Here is a 25,277-nt window from a genome sequence, read left to right as displayed (position 1 = left end):
GCTTATAAATGTTAGATGCACTGTCTTGCACTACTTGGAGTACCAGCATTTAGCTTTCAGCATGTGAAGACTGAAGATACCATGACTTTCATGGGGAAGGAGAAAAGAGATGCTGCCACCAGTGTGGTTCAGTGTCATTAGCTATACATGGCAACTGTGTTTCACAATTTTGTGAAAGACACTTTCCTTAGTATTTAGAGTTGGTGGTGCAAATATTTTACGGAACAAATCAATAAGAAAATATTTCAAATTTTCTTTCTTAAGTTTTTCCAGTTTCCTTGGTACTGGTACATTGTACAGATTTTTTAAGAGCAAAAGCTATATTTATTTTCAGAATGTGGAAACACACCTCACTACATGTAATCTTATGCAGTTGCTGATTCATTCAGTAAACATGTATTGAGCATGTTTCTCAAATGGAACATACTTGACATTTCCACCTGGGACAATTTCTTATTATACAAGACTGTCCCAAGCCCTGCGGGACATTGCCCCCCAGATCTCTATAGACTTATCCCATAGTGACAAGCAGAAGGACACCTCCACACATTTCCAGCTCAATAACCAACGGGAACGTGTGGGGTATTGGTCATGGTTGGAAGGTACTGAATACCACATACGTCCTGCTTCTTTCGGATGTATGCACAAACCAGTTGAACAATGTGAAAAGATATTTCTCTTTTAGCAAACACTATGGTCCTAATGTGAACCAGATACTATTTGTGTGTGTGATGTTGGGAATCAACCCTAGGCCTCCCATATGTTGTATGCACTCTACCACTGAGTATAATCCCAGCCTGGACCAGGTATTATTTTCAGTGCTTTACAAAGAGTTATTTATTTAGTGCTCCATTGACTCAAGAGGGCAGCTGCTATCATTAGCCCTGTTGTATAGATGATGTAACTGTGGCACAAAGATGGTAAGTAATTTGTATTTATGGCAAGTACCTGAGGAACAGGGATTCTAACCACAGTCAGGCAACTTTCCTATGTTGTCATCTTTTTTACCCCAAGGACCTTTATTGCTCTGATGAACTGGGATGAATTTTTTCATAACAGTATCTAAAGGATTAAAAGTAGAGGCAATTAAATGGGTAACTCGTAAGTTGCATAGTGTGTATGCTTTCATATTAACCACCATGGAAAGTTCAATTTTACCTTCAAAGTAAAAAGAATTTTCATATTTCTCATGAGTTGTGATAATACTTATAAAATAACCTTACAAGTTTATAAAAATAAGTTTCTTAGACCTTGTAATTAATTCTATTTATGATTATGTACAGTATGAAATTGTAATTCTCTCTAATCATACATTATGTGATTATATTTGTTTCCTGGGGTTGCCATAACAAACAAACAACCACAAACTTGAAGCATAAGGCAACACTTATTCTCTTCACAGTTTCAAAGACTAGAAGTCTGAAATCAAGGTGTTGGGAGGCCATGCTGCTGAAGGCTCTAGAGAAGAGTTCTTCCTTGTCTCTTTCGAGCCTCTGGCAGCCTCCTGCAATCCTTCATGCTTCCTGGCTTGTGACTGCTTCATTCTTGGCTCTGCCTCTATTGTTATATGACTTTATTCCCTGTGTCTGAACCTCTCTCTCCTTTCTCTTATGTAGATGTCAGTCACTGGATTTAGGGCCTGCCCTAAGCCAGTATGACATGATCTTAACTAATTTCATCTGTAAGACCTTATTTTCACATAAGGTCACATTCTGAGATTCTCAGTGGGCATGAAATTTGGGGGGACACTACTCAATCTACACAATACATTCTTTAAAATACTTCTGAACTAATTTATATATATGCATGAGTTATGGATTAAAGTTATTTTGTCATAGCTAGTTTTTCTAGTACCCTTTGTTGAAACCTTTGTATCTTCATTGAGAAGCAGTTGTTTATATATGTTTGGGCTTCTTATTCTGTTCTATGGGTATATTTGTTACTTTATACCAATATGGCAGTCTTCATAAGAAACCTCAAGATCACATAGTATGAGTCCTTCAACTTTTACTTTAAAACATTGTAAAACTAAATATAAAACCTCAAGCTAAAAAATTTTTAGAAGAAAACAGGCAATTTTTGAACTAGTCATTATTACTTAAAAGCTCTATTTCCATCTAAATTAAATATATATTTATATACATATTTTAACCAACATACATCATTTACTTATGTATATTTAATATAAATGTATAAAATATAAATTTTCCAAATCATCTGTCATCAGGGAATTACTTCAGATTTGTTTCCTGGGGTGAAATTACCAAAACCAGATTACAATGATTTGCTGGCAGCTATTAAAGACAATTGTGCCTCCATGAATTTACAAATGACTGACTTCTTTTCTGGGAAGATTCTTCAAATATATGAAATGATGATTGTACGTCATGGTTTTATGATTGTTGGAGAACCATTTGGAGGAAAAACCAGTGCATACCGTGTCTTAGCCGGGGCACTGAATGACATATGTGAGAAGGTATGTGTTATTAATGCATTAATTTACCTAAAATCAGCTTAAATAATTTTAAAGGACACCACACAACTTAAAATCATGAGAAAAATGAGTCAAAGAGAAAATAAAATTAGATAAGTAAAATGAAACCAGTAGGAAGTTCAGCATATAAAGAATGTACCACAAATTTACCTGTCGACCTTTTATTTTTTTTAATTGTAAAGTTAATAAATGTTAATTGTAGAAAAGAGTCTAAAAATACAGAAAAACGTGAGGATTTTCCTTTCATTCTTTTAAGAGAATTTTTTATTTTCTAGAAAGTTAGATTTGTAATGAAATCTTCTGATATGGGCTGCTAGTGGAATTAATTTTAAAAAGGGACTATGTATGTGTATATACATATATATGACATATACAAATATGCATACATAATGCCTATTTTTCAGGTTATTATTGTATGAATGATGTATATGTACAACTTAATGGATTTCATTGTGATGTTTTCATGTGTCATATTGATTATATCCACCTTTTCTTCTAACCTTTTTAGCGTCTTCTTTCCCCTCTCCCCCAGTTCCCTTCCCTAATAACCTCTCTTCTACATTCAGGTCTTTTGTTTGTTTTTTTGTTTCCACATATGAAAGAAAATGTGCCACACTTGTCTTTCTGTGTCTGGTGTATTTTGCTTAACAGGAAACCCCCCATTTCCATCCATTTTCCTACAAATGACATAATTTACTTCTTCATGGCTAATGCCACATTAAGCATATATATCACATTTTCTTTATCCATTAATCTATTGGTGAGCACAGAGGTTGACTCAGTATCTTGGCTACTGGAGATAGTGCTGTAAAAAAGGGTATCAAGAAGGGTGGACATGGGCTGGGGTGATAGCTCAGTCGGTAGAGTGCTTGCCTTGCAATCACAAGGCCCTGGGTTCGATCCCCAGCACCACAAAAAAAAAAAAAAAAAAAGGGTGGACATGATCAAAGTATAATATATTTGTGTATGAAAATGTCACAGTGAAACCCATTGATTTGTATAGTTAATATATGTTAATTTAAAATAAGAAGATTACAGAACTTTCTCATGGTTCTGAATTTAGGAAGTTACATTGTTAAATACTTCCTGGGCATGGATAAGAAAGCAAAGAACTTGAACTTGTTTTATCACTTAAGATTAGTAAGTCTGCATCCTTGGTAGTTTCCACAAAATTTGGTAGTTTGTGTCCCAACTTCTGGCTGTATTGAATAAAACTGAACTCGTCATGTTGTTAAACATAAAAAATTACTGTAAATAAGTGAAGCACAGGGGATTTTAAGGTAGTAAAATTATCCTATGTAATACATGGTGGCTAGAAGATATTATGGATTTGTTAAAACCCATAGAATTTTACAACACAAAGAATAAATCTTAAAATTATAGACATTAGATAATAATAATGTATAAATATAAATCCATCAATTTTAACATTGTAGCACACCAATGTAAGATGTTAATAATAAGAGAAACTCATCAGGGAGGAAGTAAGTATTTAGGAATCTGTACTTTCTGCTCAGTTTTCCTGTAAGCTTAAAACTGCTATAAAAAAAAATACGATCAAGGGCATTAACAATTCTTGTAATTATGCCATAGATCAACTTTAAGAATTCTGGGCTAAATAGACAATTTACCAATATTAAGATTTGCATACCACAAGAAGTACATATTTCTGAATCTTTATTTTTTTTAATTTTCTCTCAGAGAACAAGACAGTTTCTCTTTGTGGTAAGAGTCAGCAAATTACAATCCATGGGTTAAAGTCTGCCCTAAGCTTATTTTTGTAATATCAGTAAACTTGGAATGGTGTTAAGGTATTTTAAAATCTATTAAGACAAAATAAAGAAAAATAGAATATGAAACCTGGAAAGCCTATAATATTTACTATGTAACTCTTTACAAAAACATTTACCAACTAATTCCTGTTTTGTATGACATTTACTGATTTCTTTCTATGTAGTGTTTTAGCTTTTAAATACTATTGTAAATGGGACTTTTTTATTTTTCAATAGTCTGTTGACATTATAAAGAAAATATAATTGATTTTTATACATTGAGCTTGTGTGCTAGAACTTAGTTAAATTCACTCCTCCCTCTGGTAGTTTATTTGTGAATTTCTTAGAATTTTCCATTTGCATATTCATGTTTTCTATGAATAAGACAGTATTCTTCAAAATAAATAAATGATTGATTCTTTTGTATTAAGGGGCTAATGGAAGAAAACAAGGTTCAAATAACTGTCTTAAATCCTAAATCTATCACCATGGGTCAGCTGTACGGACAGTTTGATTTAGTGTCCCATGAGTGGTCTGACGGAATCCTCGCTGTCAGTTTTAGAGCATTTGCTTCGGCAATGGTAAGTACTAACACTTATTTTTTTAAAATATGCATATTTTAAAAATATGCATATTCTTCTGACCAATTTCTGATTTTTTAATTATTTCAAACAGACATTTATATTTATAGTTTAAGATATTTAGAAATGTATTTAAGACACATTACTATATAGTCTATCAGTATTTCTGTGAAGAACAATGTCAGCACCTGTAAATGCCCGTGCCTTTGCATGAGGTGTTAGAGAAGGAAGGAGAAAAACACAGAGCCAAGGTACTTGTAATTCTCTTTCATAAGCTAGAAGAGTCCACAGACCAGTAAGTGATAACTTGGTTGCCAGGTTTTAGCAGGTTCTCCATAGAGTGTAATTATATGAGTGACAGCTGGCTAAGGTTGGTGGAATAGAAAAAGGGTCCTAGACTAGAAACATCTATTTATTTGCTAAGTCCTTGTTTTCTTTATTCTAACTACCATGCATGCTAAATTTGGTGCTCTTTACCACACAAGGGTCTGGTGGACTATGCATGCCTCACAAATTGGTGTAATAATAGAAATCTCAGTTTGGTTCTTTTGGCAGAAAGACCTTAGAAAGTGAGCAAAGTAAGAATTAACTATCCTGGGGCAGAGATCCAGTATCAAACTTTCCTAGTAATTTCAAAGATAAAAATAATCATGAAGCACAGGTGAAGTAGGTAGTGGTCTAGGACCTTACTGTGTCACTTCTTAGGTCTTCTCTTGCCACAGTGAGCACACTCTGGCCTAGAATAGCATATGAAGTCTCTAAGTAGTGCATACAATTACATTATTTACACAGAAATAGTCATGAGATATCTTGATTCAGTTACACTGCATTTTTCTGCATTTATTATCCCATAAATATTGAGTATCATCAAGGTTAAATAGGTTACCAAAAGTCACACAGCTCTTAAGTAGAAGAACCAAATGAAAAACAAGATCCTTTAGACTGTGTGAAGCTCAAGTGTCAATCTCACAAAGTAACAGTTAACAGGCATGGGAAACCCACAGCCTGAAATTTGATAAAATTTCAAAAGAGAAATTTTATCTCAAGATGATCACTGAGGTATGGCTTTTCCTTGCTTCCATCCTAGACACAGCCAGAACTAGCCTCTGAGTGTGGGTAGTTGGGTGGTAGTTTGAGCCTGAGACATATCCATTGTCTAGTAGATTAATGAGTTGGCCACGGGGCCTGAGAGTGTGTTAGGATGGATTCAAATCCTTTGCCACTTCAACTTGAACTGGGTGTTTGCTGAAGACAAACCAAGACAGCATGGGCATACACCAAGAGGTGGCATTATAGAATCTGGGAAGGAGAATCTGTCTTTGCACTCTCCAGATAATGCCTGGACTCTCTTTCATATTTGTTTAGCCTTTATTATATTCTGGACATTATATAAAATATTTTCATATTTATTAAATGACTGTTGGACTGAGAATATTATATTGATTTTAATACCCTGTACTATATGAGCAAGTTCACCTCAAAAGGCGTTTGAATATGTGTGTATATGTCTGAATTCATTCAAGAGAGGGAAGAAAAAATTTGGCTTAGCAACAAAAGTAATTAGTCTATATGAAGTTATGTTAGTAGAATTCATGTTAAAAGCAATCTGTGATTTTCTAAGAACTGACATATCTGAATGAAATTCTGTTTTCCCTGGCAATTACATTTTTTCTTCTAATATTTTCTAAAGCATATGTATATATGTGTATGTATATATATTTTATATATGTATATATATATTTGAGTTCAGAAACATGGAAAAGATTGAATCTTAAGGAAAAATGTTATTATATTTCTGTCTTGTTCATGACATATATAGGCTTCTTCATATATATGTGTGTGTGTGTATATATATATATATATATATAAAATACATGTGCACACACACGTGCATTTTTCAAAGGGCACTTTTATATTTTCATGGTAAATTTAATTCTAAGAGTTTTATTTTTAAATTTTGAAATAACATTATTGAATTATTCCTTTATCCCCTTTATTCCCTATATGCATACAATAGACTCCAGATAGAAAATGGTTAATTTTTGATGGACCAGTAGATGCAGTATGGATTGAGAATATGAATACTGTGCTGGATGACAACAAAAAGTTATGTCTGATGAGTGGGGAGATTATTCAAATGTCACCACAAATGAATCTTATTTTTGAACCCATGGATTTAGAAGTTGCTTCTCCTGCCACTGTAAGTTCTCAATTTTGAAATCTGCTTGTAAATTGCAAAAGATTAAAAATCTTTTGTTTATGCAGTAGCTTTGACTTTAAATGAAAGATATTAGAATTTATTCCGAGTGATCTTTTTTATCTCTTCCTCAGTACTGGGGTTGAGCCCAGGACCTCATACATGCTAGGCAAGTGTTATACCATGGAGAGCTACATCCCAGCCCTTTTTAAAATTTTATTTTGAGTGGGATAGCTGGGTCAAATGGTAGTTCCATTCCAAGTTTTCTAAGGAATCTCCATACTGCCTTCCAGAGTGGCTGCACTCATTTGCAACCCCACCAGCAATGTATGAGTGTACCTTTTTCCCCACATCCCCGCCAACACCTGTTGTTGCTTGTGTTCTTGATAATCGCCATTCTGATTGGGGTGAGATGGAATCTTAGGGTGGTTTTGATTTGCATTTCTCTTATTACTAGAGATGTTGACATAGGGTGATGTTGGTTGATTCATTCTGTTATTTTTTCCCCTTCCCCCCACCCCTCCCATCCCTCTTTTCCCTCTATACAGTCCTTCCTTCCCCCATTCTTGCCCCCCTCCCTAACCCTCACTCTAACCCTAAAACTAACCCCTCCCATGCCCCATTATGTATCATCATCCATTTATCAGCGAGATCATTCTTCCTTTGGTTTTTTGAGATTGGCTTATCTCACTTAGCATGATATTCTCCAATTTCGTCCATTTGCCTGCAAAATGCCATAATTTTATCATTCTTTATGGCTGAGTAATATTCCATTGTATATATGCCACAGTTTCTTTATCCATTCATCAACTGAAGGGCATCTAGGTTGGTTCCACAATCTGGCTATGGTGAATTGAGCAGCAATGAACATTGATGTGGCTGTATCTCTGTAGTATGCTGATTTTAAGTCCTTTGGTAACATCACCCTATGTAAATTTATGATTACACAAATGGTATGCCTTTACTCTATGTACAAACAGAGAAACAACATGTATCCCATTTGTTTACAATAAAAATAAATAAATAAAAAAAAAGAAACATAAAAAAAAATTTATTTTGAGACAGACTCTTTCTAAGTTGCCTAGGCTAACTTTGAATTTGCAATCCTCATGCATCAGTCTCCTGAGTAGCTGGGATTACAAGCGTGTGCCACCTTACCTGGCTTTGGTCTGTGATACTCAAAAAAGAGACATTTGTTGATATACCTTGACAAATGTAATGGTTAGAATGTTTTCCTCTTTCATTTGGGACCATTTAGTAAAGTCATATGTGAAAATTAAGATCATGAAATTATAAAAGAAATTAAGCCTCTTTTTTCCCCAAAACTTTCTGAATATTAAAGAAACAGATGACCAAGTCATATCAAAGTCATGCTTGGAGGTCAGATTTCATGCTGGACTCCCTGTTTAACCTCACCTGACCCTTGTCTTCCACAATGATCAGGTGAAGTATGTTTTCTTTCATTGCCATGAGATTGACGATCATCAAGAGGCAGCTGCCCCTTTAGCTGGTCCATTGTATAATATGTCAGGAATTGCTTGTGGGCAAAATAATGAGTGATAAGAATAATCTGAGGAAATAATGAGCCAAGAAAACCTGCACTTAAGAGAAGCTGCTCTCCTATTTATGATCACCTGTCTCCTATATAAACTGCCCCCAAATCAGCCTCCCCTGAAGATTTTTTGTGTGTGTCTCATCTCCTAATCTGCTAGTTTATCTTAAAGTCCTTTGTCTTTAACCGCTTTGCTTCTCAACTTACTGGCTTCTGTCATACCACAAGCAGACCTGTACATGGTAATAATATTTCTTTGGTAAGCATTTCCTTAATGGTAAACAATCATTTTTTTCCAGGTTTCCAGATGTGGTATGATTTACATGGAGCCTCACATATTAGGCTGGAGACCACTGATGTTGTCTTGGCTGAATCTTTTACCTGAGTCAGTCAGTTCTATTGAGAAGGAATTTATAACAGGCTTATTTGACAGAATGGTCCCTATTTCTGTTGAATTTATTAGAAAGCATACAAAGGTAAGAGAAATGGGAATTTTAAAATTAAAAAGTAAATAAAAACTTTACATTAGTCAAATATATCAATTTTAATGTGTTATTAACCAATTGATGAGATATTTCTCCATTGGTTTGATTGAACCATTTTTCTGATTAAAATAAAAAACTTTAACTCATAATTATCCTCCAAAACTATTTTAAATGAAACTCCTTAGAGTTCAAGAAAGTGTAATTGGTGCTTGTCTTTTGAAAAAACAAAAACCAAAAAAAGTCAAAGGCTCCCATAATCCTGTCTGGATAGCGAGTTCAAAATGTTCTCTCTTATTTCTGATGGAATGTTGTATAATTTCCACTTTTATAAACTTATTTTGCAAACTTAATAAAATAAGCCAGTTCCTGGTAGAAGGATTGTAAAGAGGTCCTAAAGTAGACAAATCCATTTTTCTTCCTTCAGTATACCCTGGGGAGCAGGTGAGGAAGGGAAAAAGGACCCATGGTAGAAAAGGGACAGTGGCAAGGGAATCTGCTGCCTAAGGGTGGAAGCACCATCAAGGCCCCCAAACTCTCTCCAGCTGAAAATTATAAATTATGCTTAATTTCTGCTTTGGGAGAGATTAATCAGAGGTCTTTTAGAACAACTTTGGCTCTGTAACAATAGGGAAATAGGGTTGATGTTTCTTCTGCATTGGGAGATCTAATAAAAGACCTTAAAGGCAGAAGTTGGGCTCCATGTAGATTTGGAGAAGGGAGTTTAAAGCCATTTTGCCTAACGGGAAAATTCAGGAGAAAAAATAAGAGAGCAAAAGACAGAATCTCTGGTGTACAAGTGACTTAGAAGAGAGAGGGAAAGGAGAAGAGCATTTCAGGAAGAAAGTAGTCAGTATTGTGAGATACTACAAAGAAGCCAGGTGAAGGCAGGAAAGGGACATGTGTCCCTTGGTTTGATGGTTGAGAACATGGAGGACACCTGGCAAAAGTCCTTGAGGGGAGGGAGAGACACTTTAGGGTAGAACCTGGAAGATACATGTGACTACAAAATAGGTGTAGCCTGCTCTGGTCCAGAAGTTTGGCTATAAACAAAATATTGGAGATACGAAGTAATCATGTTTCAAAAACAGCTAAATATGTATGCATTGAGGGTCATAATAAAACAAACAACAGGATTTTTTTTTCCCTAGTGCTTTCAGAGAATTCAGGTATTACAAGTGGAGTGAAACTGCAATTATGAATGCCTATCATTTACTTGGTAGTAATATGTGGTAATAAGCATCTATCTTACTTATAGTAATAGCTATATTTTATTGTTGCATCAGTACCAAAGACTCAGCTACCATCTCTGCTGAATGGGAAGCCAACAGCTTCTAATCTTCAAAGAGTCAATTTCAGATATTTTTTTCTTGTTAATCATGAAGCAATGCAACTCTATAGGCTGAAATAGAACTGGGAGGGAAGCCAACAAATATTTATTGAGAACTTGCTATACACTGCATGGTTCTAGAAGCTGTGTGTGCTATTTAAATTATTTTGTAAATTTTCCTGGTGAGGTAACCAAGAAGTGATGGCATTCCAGCAGAGTTTTTGTAGACTCTGAAATTTGAAAAATGTATTTCATGGAGTTGGGTTTACCATAACTAGTGATGTGGCTTATAAATACGTTCCAAAGTGGGTTGTATTTACTGAGTATTGCAGATACAGAAATGAACTGCCTTCTCTGAAAGACATTTTTGACTTACAAAATTAACAAAGCATAAAATCTGTCTTTGATTTAAATTAATTAAACATGTACCAGTACATTTCTTTAAATATGAGAATTAGTGTAAAAGAGGTTAAAAAGCACACACTACCTAAAGGTGAGATTTTCTGCTGCCACACTCTAGGCAGGAATTAGTGTGTGCCTCAATTTCCAATTGTAACACAAAGATCATAATAGTACTACGGCTGTTAGAATTAAATGAGGTCAATAAACATGAGCTAATGCTATTTTATCTGGTTTTAATGGTTTTATAGACTCCTTTTTCTGACTTTTCAGGAATTATCTCCTACTTCAGATGCAAACTTGGTCAGATCCTTAATGAATATAATAGACTGTTTTATGGATGAGTTTGCTGATGATACCAAGGCAAAAGAAAGAAATGATAGAGAAACTTACTCTTTGCTTGAGGTAAGATCTTGCAATAGAAAAACATCTTCAGCTTTCTCTAAACTTTCTAATTAACAAGACTCATTGTAGCTTATATTTTATGAAATAAATTGTAATCGAAGGATAGTTTTCCAAGAAAAACAATCTGTGTGTAAACAAGGAACAGGTGAACAGGTTTCACTATGGCTAAAATTTGTACTTTGCATTGTATTATATGTAAGAATTATAAGACATGCAGTTTGAAAAAGCCTACTTACTACGACACACTCAGAGGACCCAATGTTATATATCAGCTCATGGATTTCCTTTCAGAGGCCTTAACCTGACTACAAGGATAGATTGACGTTATCTTTAATTGCTCTGTATCTTCTCATCTTTCCAATGCAGGGAATTTTTCTGTTTTCATTGATCTGGTCTGTTGGAGCTTCTTGTTCAGATGATGATCGGTTGAAATTTAATAAGATTCTTCGAGAACTAATGGAAGGTCCAATTTCAGAGCTAACTCGAAATAAGTTTAAATTACTGAGTGGTACTGAACAAACATCCTCAAAGGCACTAACTGTCCCATTTCCTGAGAAGGGAACAATTTATGATTATCAATTTATCACTGAGGTAAGAGTTTTGAAGCAAGATTTGTAATTGCCAATCTGGCCATGTCTCTTTTGAGACACTGCCTTTAATGACTCTATGGCCATTTCTTCCTCACAGTTTACCTTAACAGACAGAGTGGAGAAGAGGAATGTATACTGGTTCCGAAGTCAGACATATCTGGGTTTGAGTCCTAGTAAAGTTACTTTCTTTCTGTATAGCCTTGGGTTAGTTGATTTCCTTGAACATAGTTATTCACAATGATTAAATGTGATAATAATAATACCTGATGGGCCAAAGTGCTCATTAAATAGAATTATGCATTATGATCTAACCCAGCACCAGTCACATACTGTTCAAGGACACCTCTTAGAGTTTCATGTGTACTCGAATATTACAGGCAGTAAGTCCTGTAGGAATGTAGCTGGTTAAGTGTTAATTTAACACTTCCCAAATGGATTGGGCAATAAAATTTGGGTAGCATTTACTTGTTTTTTTTTTTTTTTTTTTTTGTGTGTGTGTGTGTGTATGTTTAACAACTCCCACAAATACTGTGCTGAGGATAAAGTTTAGATATTTTAAAAGTTTATATATTTAAATATATATACATTTAAGTGAAATTGGAACCACACAGCATTCTTTTCTATTTAATAAGGAAAACACCTTGCCCTCTCAATGACATTGCTTCAGTGAACTTACTTCCTAAAGCTTCCCTCAGTCTTCTGATGGATGGACCATCATCTATTTATTCCATTTCTTCCCTTTGACCATTGGGTTGTCATTCTTGTTTTTAGTGTCTGACTTTTTAAAAATACTGCTTTGTTGAACATTTTTTGGATAAAATCATGGTTTGCATCTGATTATTTTCTTAAGATGAACTTTTAGAAAAGGCATTTGAATTTTATGACTCTTGAGATGTATTGCCATACTCACCCCAGAAGGCATTCTTTACCCTGTTCAGCACAGATACTATTGTTCTTACTGATTTTATTTCAAATTACTAATAATCTGCATTTTCAGGGTACTTGACTGTTTATTATGCTTTCCCATTTTTTTTCTATTTTGTTTTCTAGCACCAAGGTGAAATAGAAAGAATGGGATTATTTTTTCAGGTTCTACCATTGAACTAGGGTTCAGAGATTTTTTTTTTTAATTTTTAAAAAAAAATTTTTACAGACTGCATTTTTCTTAAGTGATTGTTCCAGGATCACTTAATTGCTAATTGACTATATAGTCTGAATTTTTTAATGCTCAATTCGTCCTTTCCCATTTGGTGTCAAAAGACACATGTTTGAAAAGGTTAGCTAAAATATGGGAAAAGCACTATTCATCAATTCTAGAAACAATTGCAAGACAGTTTTCAGAATGATGTGAATTTGGTGCCTCAATACACAGCCTTGTACCAGAAGACATGAAAATAATGCACAGTTCTGCCCTCAGGAGTTCATAACTCTATGGAAGAGAGACATGTCACATTATAGGCTAGGGGAATGTCATATGTGAAAGCCCAGTGGTGGGGGTGTGTTGGGACTAATAGGCCCATCAGTGAAGTCTGGTTGTAGGATATTTGATGATATGGAGGAAGGATAGGTCTGAATTCTGATGTGCTTTGAATCACTAGAAATTTAGATTTAATTTCACCTTAAGAATGGAGAAGGGGCCTGGCATGGTGGCACATGCCTGTGATCCCAGCAACTTCAGAGGCTAAGGCAGGAGGATCACAAGTTCAACATCAGGTTCAGCAAACTGGTGAGGCCCTAAGCAACTTAGCAAGACCCTGTCTCAAAATAAAAAGGGCTGAGCATGTGGCTCAGTGGTTAAGTGCTCCTGGATTCAATCCCCAGTATACTCCAAAAAGAGAATGGAGAAAGGGACTGGGGATGTAGCTCACTGGTAGGGTGCTTACCTAGCGTGTGCAAGGCCCTGGGTTCCATCCCCAGCACCACCAAACACAAAAAAGAAAAAAGAATGGAGGAGGCATTAGTATTTGTCTAGAGAAAAAAATAACATATTTTTGAAACATTATAAATACTGTCATAGAAAGTTAAAATTTTAGTCCACAATCTAATTGGATGCAAAGATACAGCATATGAACTCATAATAGTCACAAATCAGCAAATCTAATGTTCTGTGGATCTGCTACATTGCAATAATACACTTAATAGTACTGAACTGTATACTCACAAACAATTGAATACATTATATTGAGCATATTATTTTACAATTGCAATTTTTATAAAAATAAATCTTGCCTGAAATGTTGAAATGTTGTTGATGTTTTATCATTATAAGAATCAAGTATTTTGCAGTTGATCTTCTAGAGAGCAAAAAATTCTGTAATTTTTAATGTTTATTGAATAAAATTCTTTACTCTTCGATGCACTGATTAGTTGAATTTTCTCAATACCATTAAAGAATTCAATGTTTGTTCATAATAATTGATCATTGGGTTAGCTTTGGTAGTGATTTCAAGGCATCAAAAATATCACAGCATAGCCACTTCATTTTTTATTTCCTTAATTTACATATACAACTAACTATAAACTGAATGTTAAGTATTTTAAAGGATAAAATGAATATTTGAATAATAGGATTTGTTTGTCACGGAAGTAGAGTTTTTAAAAGTATTTTGTAATATAATTTTTTACTATTCAGTTGTTTATTCTGAATAGGGAATAGGGAGATGGGAGTTATGGGTAAAGAAATTAGAAGATGCTCCTCCAATTCCTAAAGATGTGATGTTTAATGAAATCATTGTACCGACTTTGGACACCATTCGATATTCTGCATTAATGAATTTGTTGACTACTCATCAAAAGCCTTCAATATTTGTAGGACCAACAGGAACAGGAAAGAGTGTATATATAATTGTAAGTATTACTAAAATCTATATATTTCAAGGTGTATACATAATAGTCTTAAGAATGCTATTTTGCTCAGCTGGTAGAGTGCTTGCCTTGCAAGTACAAGGCCCTGAGTTCGATCCCCAGTACTATTTTTGAAAATAGTAGGCTTAGATAATTTTTAAAAATCCTCAAGTATTTTGTTTGAACCACAGAGAATTTTTGAGTAATTGACTTTTTAGAAAATTAACTGAAGATATAATATTCTGGTTTTTTTTTTTTTGTTTGTTTGTTTGTTTTTACCTCTGGTGGTTGGGCTGCCAGTATCAGATGCTGAAATACTGATGCCATTTTTTATCTAAACAATTGTTCCATGTCCCATTTTAATAATAAAAACTTGTTCAGGAGGAAAACTTCTTTCCTTGAAAAATAAGTTTTAATTACACTTGATATTTAATTCATTAATTACTTTGTATCTGAAAGTTTACTATGTAGTAATGATTGTAATGATCGATTTTGTTTTCCTTAATGTTTTTGTGGTGTGTTAGTTAAGATGATGCTAGTTGGTAAAACAGATAATGCCCCAAATTTCAGTGGCTTTACACAACCTGAGAAGAAAGGTGCTGTCACTGGCCCCTCTTCTGTTACAGGTTCATGTTTATATGCATCAGGAGATGTCTAAGAGGGAGGAGGGGAGAAGTTCTCACTGAGAGTTAAAAACAAGGCGTTGATTTGGCCTGTATTTAAAAAAGTAACTGAACATGTACTTGATATGCAAAATATCAAGAGCCAGGGAACAGAGACTTGATGTGATGAAAGACAGTTTTTGTCATTTGTACCCCCATCAAATTCAGTTGAGATAGTAAACTGTCCAGTATAAAAGCATTCCTTTTCATGAAATTGGGAGCATATTTTGTAATCTCTATTTTTCTTTTTACTTGTAAATATTTTCCTACTTTCTTATTTACATTTTATAAATATTTTCCTGTTGTTGGTAATTTTAAGGATATCATAGTATTTGATTCTATAATTTCATGACAATCAATCCAACTCCCTAACTTAGGATATTACACTTTAAAAATAAGATTGCAGTGAACATTTTTGTAGCTAAATCTTTGTTTTTAATCTCTGCTTATTTGCTTAGTAAGAATTTTTTGATTTCTGGAAGTGAAATTGTTTATGTTTCAACAAATGTTAGCGTTGTTTAGAAAGGTTATTCTAATCTAAATTGTCTTTTATGGCCTCTAAAGGATATCCCATTGCTCCAATTAATTAAGAGTTGATTGTATTATAAGTAATATCCATATAAGACTGGGGCTCAAAATCTTATTTTTGGGTGAAAGAGAATATTATTTTTGAGGCAATGCTAGATACCTTTTACTTCTATAATTTCATTGAAAATTTTTTCAAATAAGATATAATGAAAATTTGTATGTATTTACAGTTTTTCTTATTGAAGTGTTGAAGCAGGAAATTTAATATTTCCAGTGATTTTCATTAAAATTATTTTATATCTAGATATTTAGATTTTAAATAAACAATGAAAAATAAGTAGTTATTTAGTTAGAGGTTACATTAAAATGTAATAACTTATAATGACATTCTACAAAAAAGACATTTATTAAAGATACTCCCTATGAGCAAATATGTTGAAGAAGTTTAAAATCCTGTGATGGGAAAGGAGTCTATAATTTCACATAATTTACATTGTTAATAGGTTAACTTAAAAAAATTGTGAGCAAATACAATATTTAATATTATGTTTATTTCTCATTTAAAGGTCAGCTCTGTTGGCATGAGTATTTTTCTTTTCATATAGCTACACAGATTTTATAGAATAACTTTAACATATAATTTGATAATCAAATTGAAAAAGAAGTAATTTTTATAGGTATGTAACTAATTTCAAGAGTATTGTATATGAACATAAAATATTCATTTTGTTCAATGGGTCAAATGGAATTTTATATGTGGGATAATTAGAAGAGATACTGATGAACAACAAGTATCCCATTTGTATACAATAATAAAAAAAAAAAGAAGAGATACTGATGATTCATTTAAACTGAAGAGCAGGACTTGTCTAATGACAGCTTATAAAAACATTTTGTTCACATAATTTTTATGGCACAATGGTAAAAATGTACTTACTTTGAAATGTTTTCATCAATGACTATCAACTTCTGGAATTACAAAAACTTTTGATAATGGTCTTTTTACATGATCAATACACAGGACCATACTATATTAATTGTCCTCTTTGATTAGATTCTTTTTACTTTCTGCAATGACCTATACTGCAATTAATTCAGAAACTAGTGAGGAGTGATGAGGGATTAGAAAAAACAGACACACGTAGAGAGAAAGCTGAGACTAGGAGGGACATTACCCTCTGATGAAGGTATAATGACATAGAGCTAGCTCTGCACATTTATCATGTAGATTTTATCATCAAAAAGGTTTCCAGTGAGAAAGTTTCTTCAAAGCGGGCAGACTGAAGGACAAGTACTGGGCAGCCAATTATAATTACCTTTTTTGTGCTCATAATTCTCTACCCCTGGCAACTGGTGTCTGAACTCAGGGTCAAAACTGATAGTGCCATGCCTAGCACAGAACTTCCTTTAAGCAGGACATCACCATAGTAACTGGGCAGTCTTAACTTGAAGTTTTACACAGGAAGTTCCCAGCATCTGCCATAGGACAATCAGAGATGGAGATTCAAATCATCCCTCCAGAGGGTTTTCTTTTAGTTTTCTTTTACATGGTTTATTTTTGCTGTTTTTTTTGTTTGTTTTGTTTGGTTTGGTTTGTTTGTTTTTGTAGTTTAAAGCTGTCTGAGTCACTTAGATTCAACATATTCCTGCATTTTGAATTTGTGTGTTACTCTAAGTCCTTTTTTTCTACTATTAGGCAAATTGATCTCAGATACATAAATTGTGATGAGTCATTTTCCTGTATTCTCCTTTTCTGTTTTTTTATGTTCTTTTAAAAATGTTAATCCATTGACAGGATGGCGTGTTTATTTTCTTCATATCGATTTAGGATGTTACTTTAAAATTCTATCAGCTTTGCTTGAATCTATTGTAAGTAACTGAAGTCTTTTTCTCAAATCTAATTTTTTCCCTAAATTCAGTTTTAAAATGATTCTTACTATGAGTTACAGGGCTCACCTCCTGACTTTGTTCCCTATCCAGTTAGCTATATAAGGCTGTGATGCTACCTAATGCCCTGTTCCCTTAATCTTCTAGAAAGACTGAGATTTTAAAAATCTGTTATTGCTAAGTTATTCTGAATATGCTTCAACTTATAGTCACTTTAAAATAATAATTACATTTGGATTGTTTGTAAAACTATTCATATTTATTATAGTTAGACTTAGCTCTGCTTTGAAATGGTCTCAGTGCCAAACTTTCTATGCCCTGACTTATGCATGTGTTGAGGATTCATTTTCATTCTTGTTGCATTTAATTTATCTATCATTTCCTCCATCTGACAAGACATATTAGTTATCACTATGGAGGTCATTATTAGCTGAAAAATTCATTATAATAAAAATATTTGCATTATATGCCATGTAACCAAATAAGGTGAAATAATTATTTAGCATTTTAGGTCAAAAATATAGAAAATATAAATTTGCTTTATTCAGACATGTAAAATATCAGTTCATTGTAGTAGCTGCTCAAAATAGTCATTTAAAAATATTTTAAAATCACTTGTTTTCAAACCTTTTTTCTCTTGAAATAATCTCTCATTTACATTGTAATTATATAATCATAAAAAAAGACATTTTATTCATAAAATCATGAAAACATACTCCTGTTTTTATTCTAAACTTCACCCTTGCTACTTTTGGCTAATCTAATGGAAAACAATTTCTTCAAAGGTCTTTAAAAGCTTACATTTTAGACTGTGTTCACTTTATGTAAAAGAAAATAATTTTAAATTAAAATAAAAAGAAGCTCCTGCTGGATGGTTGGAAGGAGTGAACATTTAGCCCTAATTCTAAAATCTCTAGAGTTCAGCACTTGACTCTCCTTGCTTGCTAATTTTCTTTTATCCGCTCTACCTCATTACAGGGACAGAGATGTGTGTGCTGAATGTGGTTATTAATGGCAACATGCCAGTTCCTTTTCAAAATATAAGTGTTGCTATGATAAATAAGTTAAGACTTTGAATTGTGCTTTCAGAATTTTCACTCACTTGATTATAGGAATGTTTAGCATGTAATTGTGTTTATGAAAGGGGGACCTGCTTAAAGTGTTTTACCACGCGATATTTTGGGTTAATAATGTAGTATCTTATATACAATAAAGCTGAATACTAGAAGCACTTAAAATAAATTTTGGGACAGGTTAAAAACCTTCACCTTTTTCCTTCCCTTACTCATATACATAGTGATAGATAGTAGTATCATTAAGAAGATGTGATTTAATTAAGATTTTCCAATAAGTTGACCCTGGGGAGAGTATGTAGAGAGCTCCTGAGAGGAGAGTTAGGAATGGTAAGGAGAGGTAAATACATTTTGAAGAACTTCTCAGGAGATTCTGATATTCCCTGTCCCTGTCATACATCTTGATTAAGAACCATTGCAATTCCACCTGTTTTTTTTTTTTAGTGGAAATACCTTGATATTATGTAAACTTCCTAATTTACAGAAAGATAACTTGATATATAAATAGAAAGACAATAAGCTAGTTCAAAAAGAAAACAGATCTGGAGAGAGAAAAATGGCAGGATGGATTCCTGTTCATGTCTGAGATCAGAGGCAAGTTTCCTAACCTCTGAGTCCTTATGACTTTATGTTAAGAAGGAGCATGTACTCTTCATGCTGGTTGTGGAAATCAGAAAACACATGCAAGGAACCTGGACAGATAGAGACACTCCTTTGGTGTAGCAAATTATTCCTTTGACTTTATCTCTTTTTACATTGTTATGACATGTAAGGTTAAATTCAAGTTTGTCAACAATGATTCTTTGTGTTTATTCTGAAATGACAAAATAGTTTCAACTCTGACTCATTTTATTATTTCCTGTTATATAGAATTTTCTTTTAAATCATCTTAATAAGGAAATTTACAAACCTCTGATAATCAACTTCTCAGCTCAAACTACAGCAGCTCAAACTCAGAATATTATCATGTCAAAATTGGACAAAAGAAGAAAGGGAGTTTTTGGTCCTCCTTTGGGCAAGAGAATGGTAATTAATGGCTTTCTGTTTCTATACTTATAGTATAATACATGTCCTACTTATGGATACTTCTGCAAATCAGAACAAGGAAACCAAATATACTGAAGATTGACATCTTTACTAGTTTTTCATCACAAATTTTTGTCTTAAAATTAAATTAAAACCGGTCATATTTCTGTGTACACTAAACATCTTATTTGTAAGAACAAGCAATATCTGTTTGAATTGAAAATAGAACATACATTTGAGAAATTATTTACCCTCCTAATTCATTAACTAACATTTTTACTCAGCAGGGTCTTTGCTGCTTACTTTTCTAGATCTTTAACAACTCAGTTACCAGTTTACTTATCTGTGTTCCTCTGAAAGGAAATACCCTTATGATATTCACATTCACCACTAAAGTTTTTAATCTAAAACTCACACCTTTTTCATCTATTTTAATGAATTGTTATACAAGGAAAAAAGACAAGGCACACTGTGAATCAAATAATACGAGAGGATTAGTGAATCCTAAACTATTAACCTACAATGAGTAGTAAGGATAAGGTATCCCAAGTCTTAGAGGAACAAGGAACAGGGAAAATAATCTCCCTATTCCATTAAAACTAAAAATATTATCCTTGTTTGGAAAAGAAAACATAACTTCTCACATATGAAAATAATAATTCACCTCAACCTTGTATACACAATAGGATGCTATCTTATTGCATTATTTTCTAATACCTTCTCTCTTTTCATTCCCAGATTGTATTTGTAGATGATGTCAATATGCCTGCTCGGGAGGTATATGGAGCTCAGCCTCCCATTGAGTTACTTAGGCAATGGTTAGACCACTGGAATTGGTACGACCTAAAAGATTGTTCTATGATTAAACTAGTGGACATTCAGATCATGTGTGCTATGGGACCTCCAGGTATATATTCTAATAAGTGATTATTAAGATGAAAAATCATTCTGGCTATTTATAAAGAGATAACTGGAGAGAAAGAAAGAGAAATTCAGTTGGACAATATAAGTTACAGTATTTTATGTGTGTATTTCCCATGTGAATCCACTGTGACTTCATGGTATGTACCACAATTACTGGCTCTATAAAGTGAGTGACCTTTTTTGGGCCATTTGCCCACCAACTCTTCTAAATCCCTTCCTCTACTACTTTCTGGGGCTTGGCTTCTCATTTCCTATCCCTACATTCTGAGAATCCATATGGATCCCCCTCAGGCAGCTCATGGTTCCCTTTATTTCATTCCTTAAGGCTTCAATGGAGTAGAATGCCTGCTTCAGATATCATCTTCACCCATACAAGTTCCATTCTCATCTATCTCTGGATTTAGGCCTCTAAGAAAAATTTAAGTAGGAAATGATCAAAAGAATTAGCCCTTAAAGATCCTTTACATTATCCAAGAGAAATTTATATTTCAAAAGAAATCTCTAGGTAGGGAGAAGAATTTATGGTAATGTGTTTAAAATGGCTTAATTCAACTAACTAGAGATCTTTAATGATTCTCTTGAATTCAAGCTGGTATTCTATTTTTAAAAAAATTTGTTCTCTCAATATACCATTTCAAATGGTGGAATGAGACAGGCATCATTTCCCTATATACATGTACGATTACACGAATGGTATGACTCTACACCGTGTACAACCATGGAAATGAAATGATGTACCCCATTTGTGTACAATGAATCAAAATGTAGTCTGTAAAAAATTTAAAAAATAAATAAATAATTTTAAAAAATATATACCATTTTGGGTAATTTCTCTGCTATTTGCCTCCTAACCCCTAACTCTGTCTGATGTTTAACATGGACCTTTTGCTCTGAGTCAGAAACTGCTCTTTCAACACTCCCTGGACCACTTTGAATCCTTTAAAACTAACTAAAGTCTATAAGACACCTGGGTCTCAGACTTCTCTTCTGCCATTGTCCCAAGCTAGTCATTTGTACTCATGTGCCCACTTTTTCCTGCCTACTCAGGTACTGGACAGAAGAGTAGGTGGAATTCATGAGGTATCTTCCCCTGGAACCCCATTTTTTAAAAATACCACCATTTCTGAATATTCTCTTGGGAGGAAGTGTTGGAAACAAAGTTAGGGTAAATGATTTCTCACTTTTCTTCTGCAACCCTTTAACTACCTCCTTAAACTTTTCCAGGTAAATTAGTTTATAAATTCATAGACATACATAAGTGTTTTGACCTATACTCCCAGTTACAGGTATATGGTCTTACACATTAGGCACTTTTTCAGAAATGGCATAGAATAATTCAGTGATTGATACAAAACAGATTTGTCTTGCTTTAAACGAATATAAAACACATACCAAGTGTATCTGTACACGTGGTACAAATACATAGATATATGCTTTGAAAATCATTTCTTAGCCAGGTGTGGTGGTGCATGCCTGCAATCCTGGTGCTCGAGAAGTTGAGACAGGAGGATCACAAGTTCAAGACCAGCCTCAGTAACTTAGCAAGGCCCTAAGCAACTTAATAAGACCTGTCTCAAAATAAAAAATTTAAAAATTTTAAAGAAAGCAAGCTGGATGTATAGTTCAGTAGTAAAGCATCCCAGGTTAAATCCCCAGTACTAAAAATAAATACATATATACATACATAAATACATAAATAAATAATACATTAAAATTACTTCTTTACAAAATGTTTAAAAAGCAAATGAAATTTGCTTTATTTGTGGTGCTGGAGATCAAACCCAGAGCCTTATGCAGGCTAAGTATGTGCTCTATCATTGAGTTATACCCAGTCATATGTATTTTTAAAAGTATAGAATTTTCTAAAATGATGTGTTAAAATTTAAGTCACTTATTAAAGCATCATATTTGAAAATGTAATCATTATTTTATGAACGTGAGATAATCTCCAGTTTTTAAAAATACAATCAGCCAGTGAAGTAGCTCCATGTACTATATAGACTAGTCTTAGGGAAATTGATTTCTAGATGCAGGGGGAAAATTAGGCCATAGGCCATGGTTGTATGGAATTTCAATTATATGGTAAATATCCTTTTAAAGTTTAGTTAGATATCTCAAGGTTATATTAATGTATAATGTACCAATATTGAATTACAATGAAAATGTTTACAGTTTACTTCTTTGGACTGTGAACCACAGAGAACACAGTCAATGGCTCTTTCTGTCTGATGTGAATTCCTTTGGTAACATAGGTCTGACCCAAGATTATGTCTAATTAGTTGAACTCATTCAAATAATTCAACAAGAAAAATAATATCTTGAGTTTAATGGGAAACCAGTTTTGATGTCATGGTTTCCTGAACAATTACTTTTAACTTTTTGTGTGCTGTGAATTTGTGATCTTTCATGTTATTTCAAACTGTAAAGTACTGGAGAAAATACTCTGGCATATTCTAGTAACATTGGTTAAAGTTATCCTTTTTAATATTTAGGTGGTGGCCGGAATCCAGTAACTCCTCGATTCATGAGACATTTCAATATCATAACAATCAATGAGTTTAGTGATAAATCCATGTTTGCAATCTTCTCTAAAATCTTAACCTGGCATTTGAAAATATGGTAAGTGATTTGAGGCTTGAGTGTTTTTTCATTAAGAGATACAAAGTTTTTTTTTTAGAAACCAATCAGTGTAAACAAAACTTCTCAAACATTTCCATGAAAGCATCCCTAGGCACAGAAAAGGTAACAGAGAAAATTGCTCCCCTTCATTCCTCCTGCTTCCCAGTATGGAAACATAACACAAAGGGTTTAAAGAATTCTGCTGTGTATGTCTACATTTGAGTTTGTATTTTGAATTTTATAATGGAATACCATTAGTGCTGGAAAGAGGTGCCAGGTTTATGTCATGACTTTGATTCCCTCTGGTACAATTCTTGAGTTATGTGAGGGTATCTGTGTCCAAGCTTAAGAATTATAGCTTTGAAGTCTCTCTCCTGGAGGAAATGTTCTTCCCTAGCTCTGGAGATTCAGTTATAATCCATAAGATGCCTTGATGTCGAGAATTCATAATCACCTGGGCAATAGAAGTCTTAGCTCTCTGAGGAAATGGTTATTCCTTGCTTTATCCAGTGGTGATGGAAGAGACAGCTGACTTTGTCAAGACAAAAACTAAATATAGCTAATCTTTCCAAATGGTTATTCTTTCACTGTATTTTTTCAACCCTATCATGTGCTTTGTCCTTTTTATCCTCTTTACTCTTTTGTCATTTACAGAACATTTTTATTTTCTTCTTTTTTTTTGAATTTACTTTTATTTTTTTCTTTCTTCTGAAAACACCCATTTCACTAATGTTCTTTACAAATTCTATTTATATGGAATTAAGAATGCCAGGTAGTAAGAGTTAAAAAGCATCCGTTTCGTAGATAATGGATTTGGGATTACATATAGTTTCCTTGGCTGGCTCTTCTATTCACTTGCTTAAATAGTTTTAAGTCCACTACACTGATCCTGCTTAGTTCACAAGATTCCTTCAGACATAAAATAGGGAATGGAAAATAATCTTAAAAGAAGTAAAAATCTTATTAAAACAAGAAATAGGGTGTTTAAATATCAAATTGACTCAAACAATTAAAATTTGATACTGGTCATGCTAAATATCATTTATGTAACATAATTCTATATTTACTAATATATTTTCTTTTTATTTAAAAAATTTTAAGTTACAAATTTCCAGATGAATTTCTGGACTTGACTACACAAATTGTAAATGGCACAATGACTCTGTATAAGGAAGCAATGAAGAATCTCTTGCCTACTCCAGCTAAATCTCACTACTTGTTCAACCTTCGTGATTTCTCCCGTGTCATTCAAGGTGTTTGTTTGTCAAGACCAGAAACAGCAGAAACCCAAGGAGTGATTAAACGTCTTTGGGTTCATGAGGTAAAACTCCATGTTATTAAATTGTGATTGTATAAGACACAAAGATTTAGTGTGCCAACGACTAGGTAAACAAACAAAAAAAAAATCATAGTTAAAATTGTCGAAATGTGTTTAGCTATTTGGCCTTATATAGGCCAATGATCAAGATAATTTTTTAAAATAATAGTAAGATATTTATAATGTTTAAAATGCTTATGCTCCCATTTTTAGGAATTTCTGTTGATTTATAGGCTATTTCAAAGTAGGTATTAATTTGAGCCAATCTCCTTTAGATGACTTAATCCTTGTTAATTTGGTTTCAAGAAGTTTTGAAATGGAACACTTCTTAAGTAGTTGTTTATCAAAAAAGTGAATGAATTAATTTGCATTTTTATTTGTAGAATTACTAGTTAATGAGAAAAAATATCTACAAAGAAAGTAATTTTGAGAGTTCTTAGTTTGAGAGTGTCTATAAAAATGTATAGAAGTTCTCAGGAGTAAGTATATGAATGTGTATTTTCTTATAAAAAACAGTGGAGGGAGGAAAGAATACAAAGTTTATACATCAAAATAATAGTTCAGTTTTTTAAAGTGCAAACACTATGGAATGGA

General features: G+C 33.4%; 1 protein-coding gene across 1 annotated transcript in view; it reads left to right on the top strand.

Moving 5' to 3' along the window:
- Dnah7 (dynein axonemal heavy chain 7) overlaps nt 1-25,277 on the top strand; it is a 347,577-nt gene that overhangs the window by 170,545 nt on the left and 151,755 nt on the right. Inside the window, 11 exon segments of the mRNA XM_047547136.1 lie at nt 2,228-2,476; nt 4,698-4,847; nt 6,865-7,047; nt 8,896-9,072; nt 11,081-11,212; nt 11,579-11,803; nt 14,452-14,649; nt 19,667-19,822; nt 20,561-20,729; nt 23,239-23,365; nt 24,467-24,686. Coding sequence (XP_047403092.1) covers nt 2,228-2,476; nt 4,698-4,847; nt 6,865-7,047; nt 8,896-9,072; nt 11,081-11,212; nt 11,579-11,803; nt 14,452-14,649; nt 19,667-19,822; nt 20,561-20,729; nt 23,239-23,365; nt 24,467-24,686 — 1,986 coding nt within the window.

The sequence above is a fragment of the Sciurus carolinensis genome, chromosome 3, assembly GCF_902686445.1.
Source record: "Sciurus carolinensis chromosome 3, mSciCar1.2, whole genome shotgun sequence".
Taxonomy (NCBI): domain Eukaryota; kingdom Metazoa; phylum Chordata; class Mammalia; order Rodentia; family Sciuridae; genus Sciurus; species Sciurus carolinensis.
The sequence above is the reverse complement of the archived record's forward strand: the minus strand, read 5'-3'. Positions and strand labels throughout refer to the sequence as shown.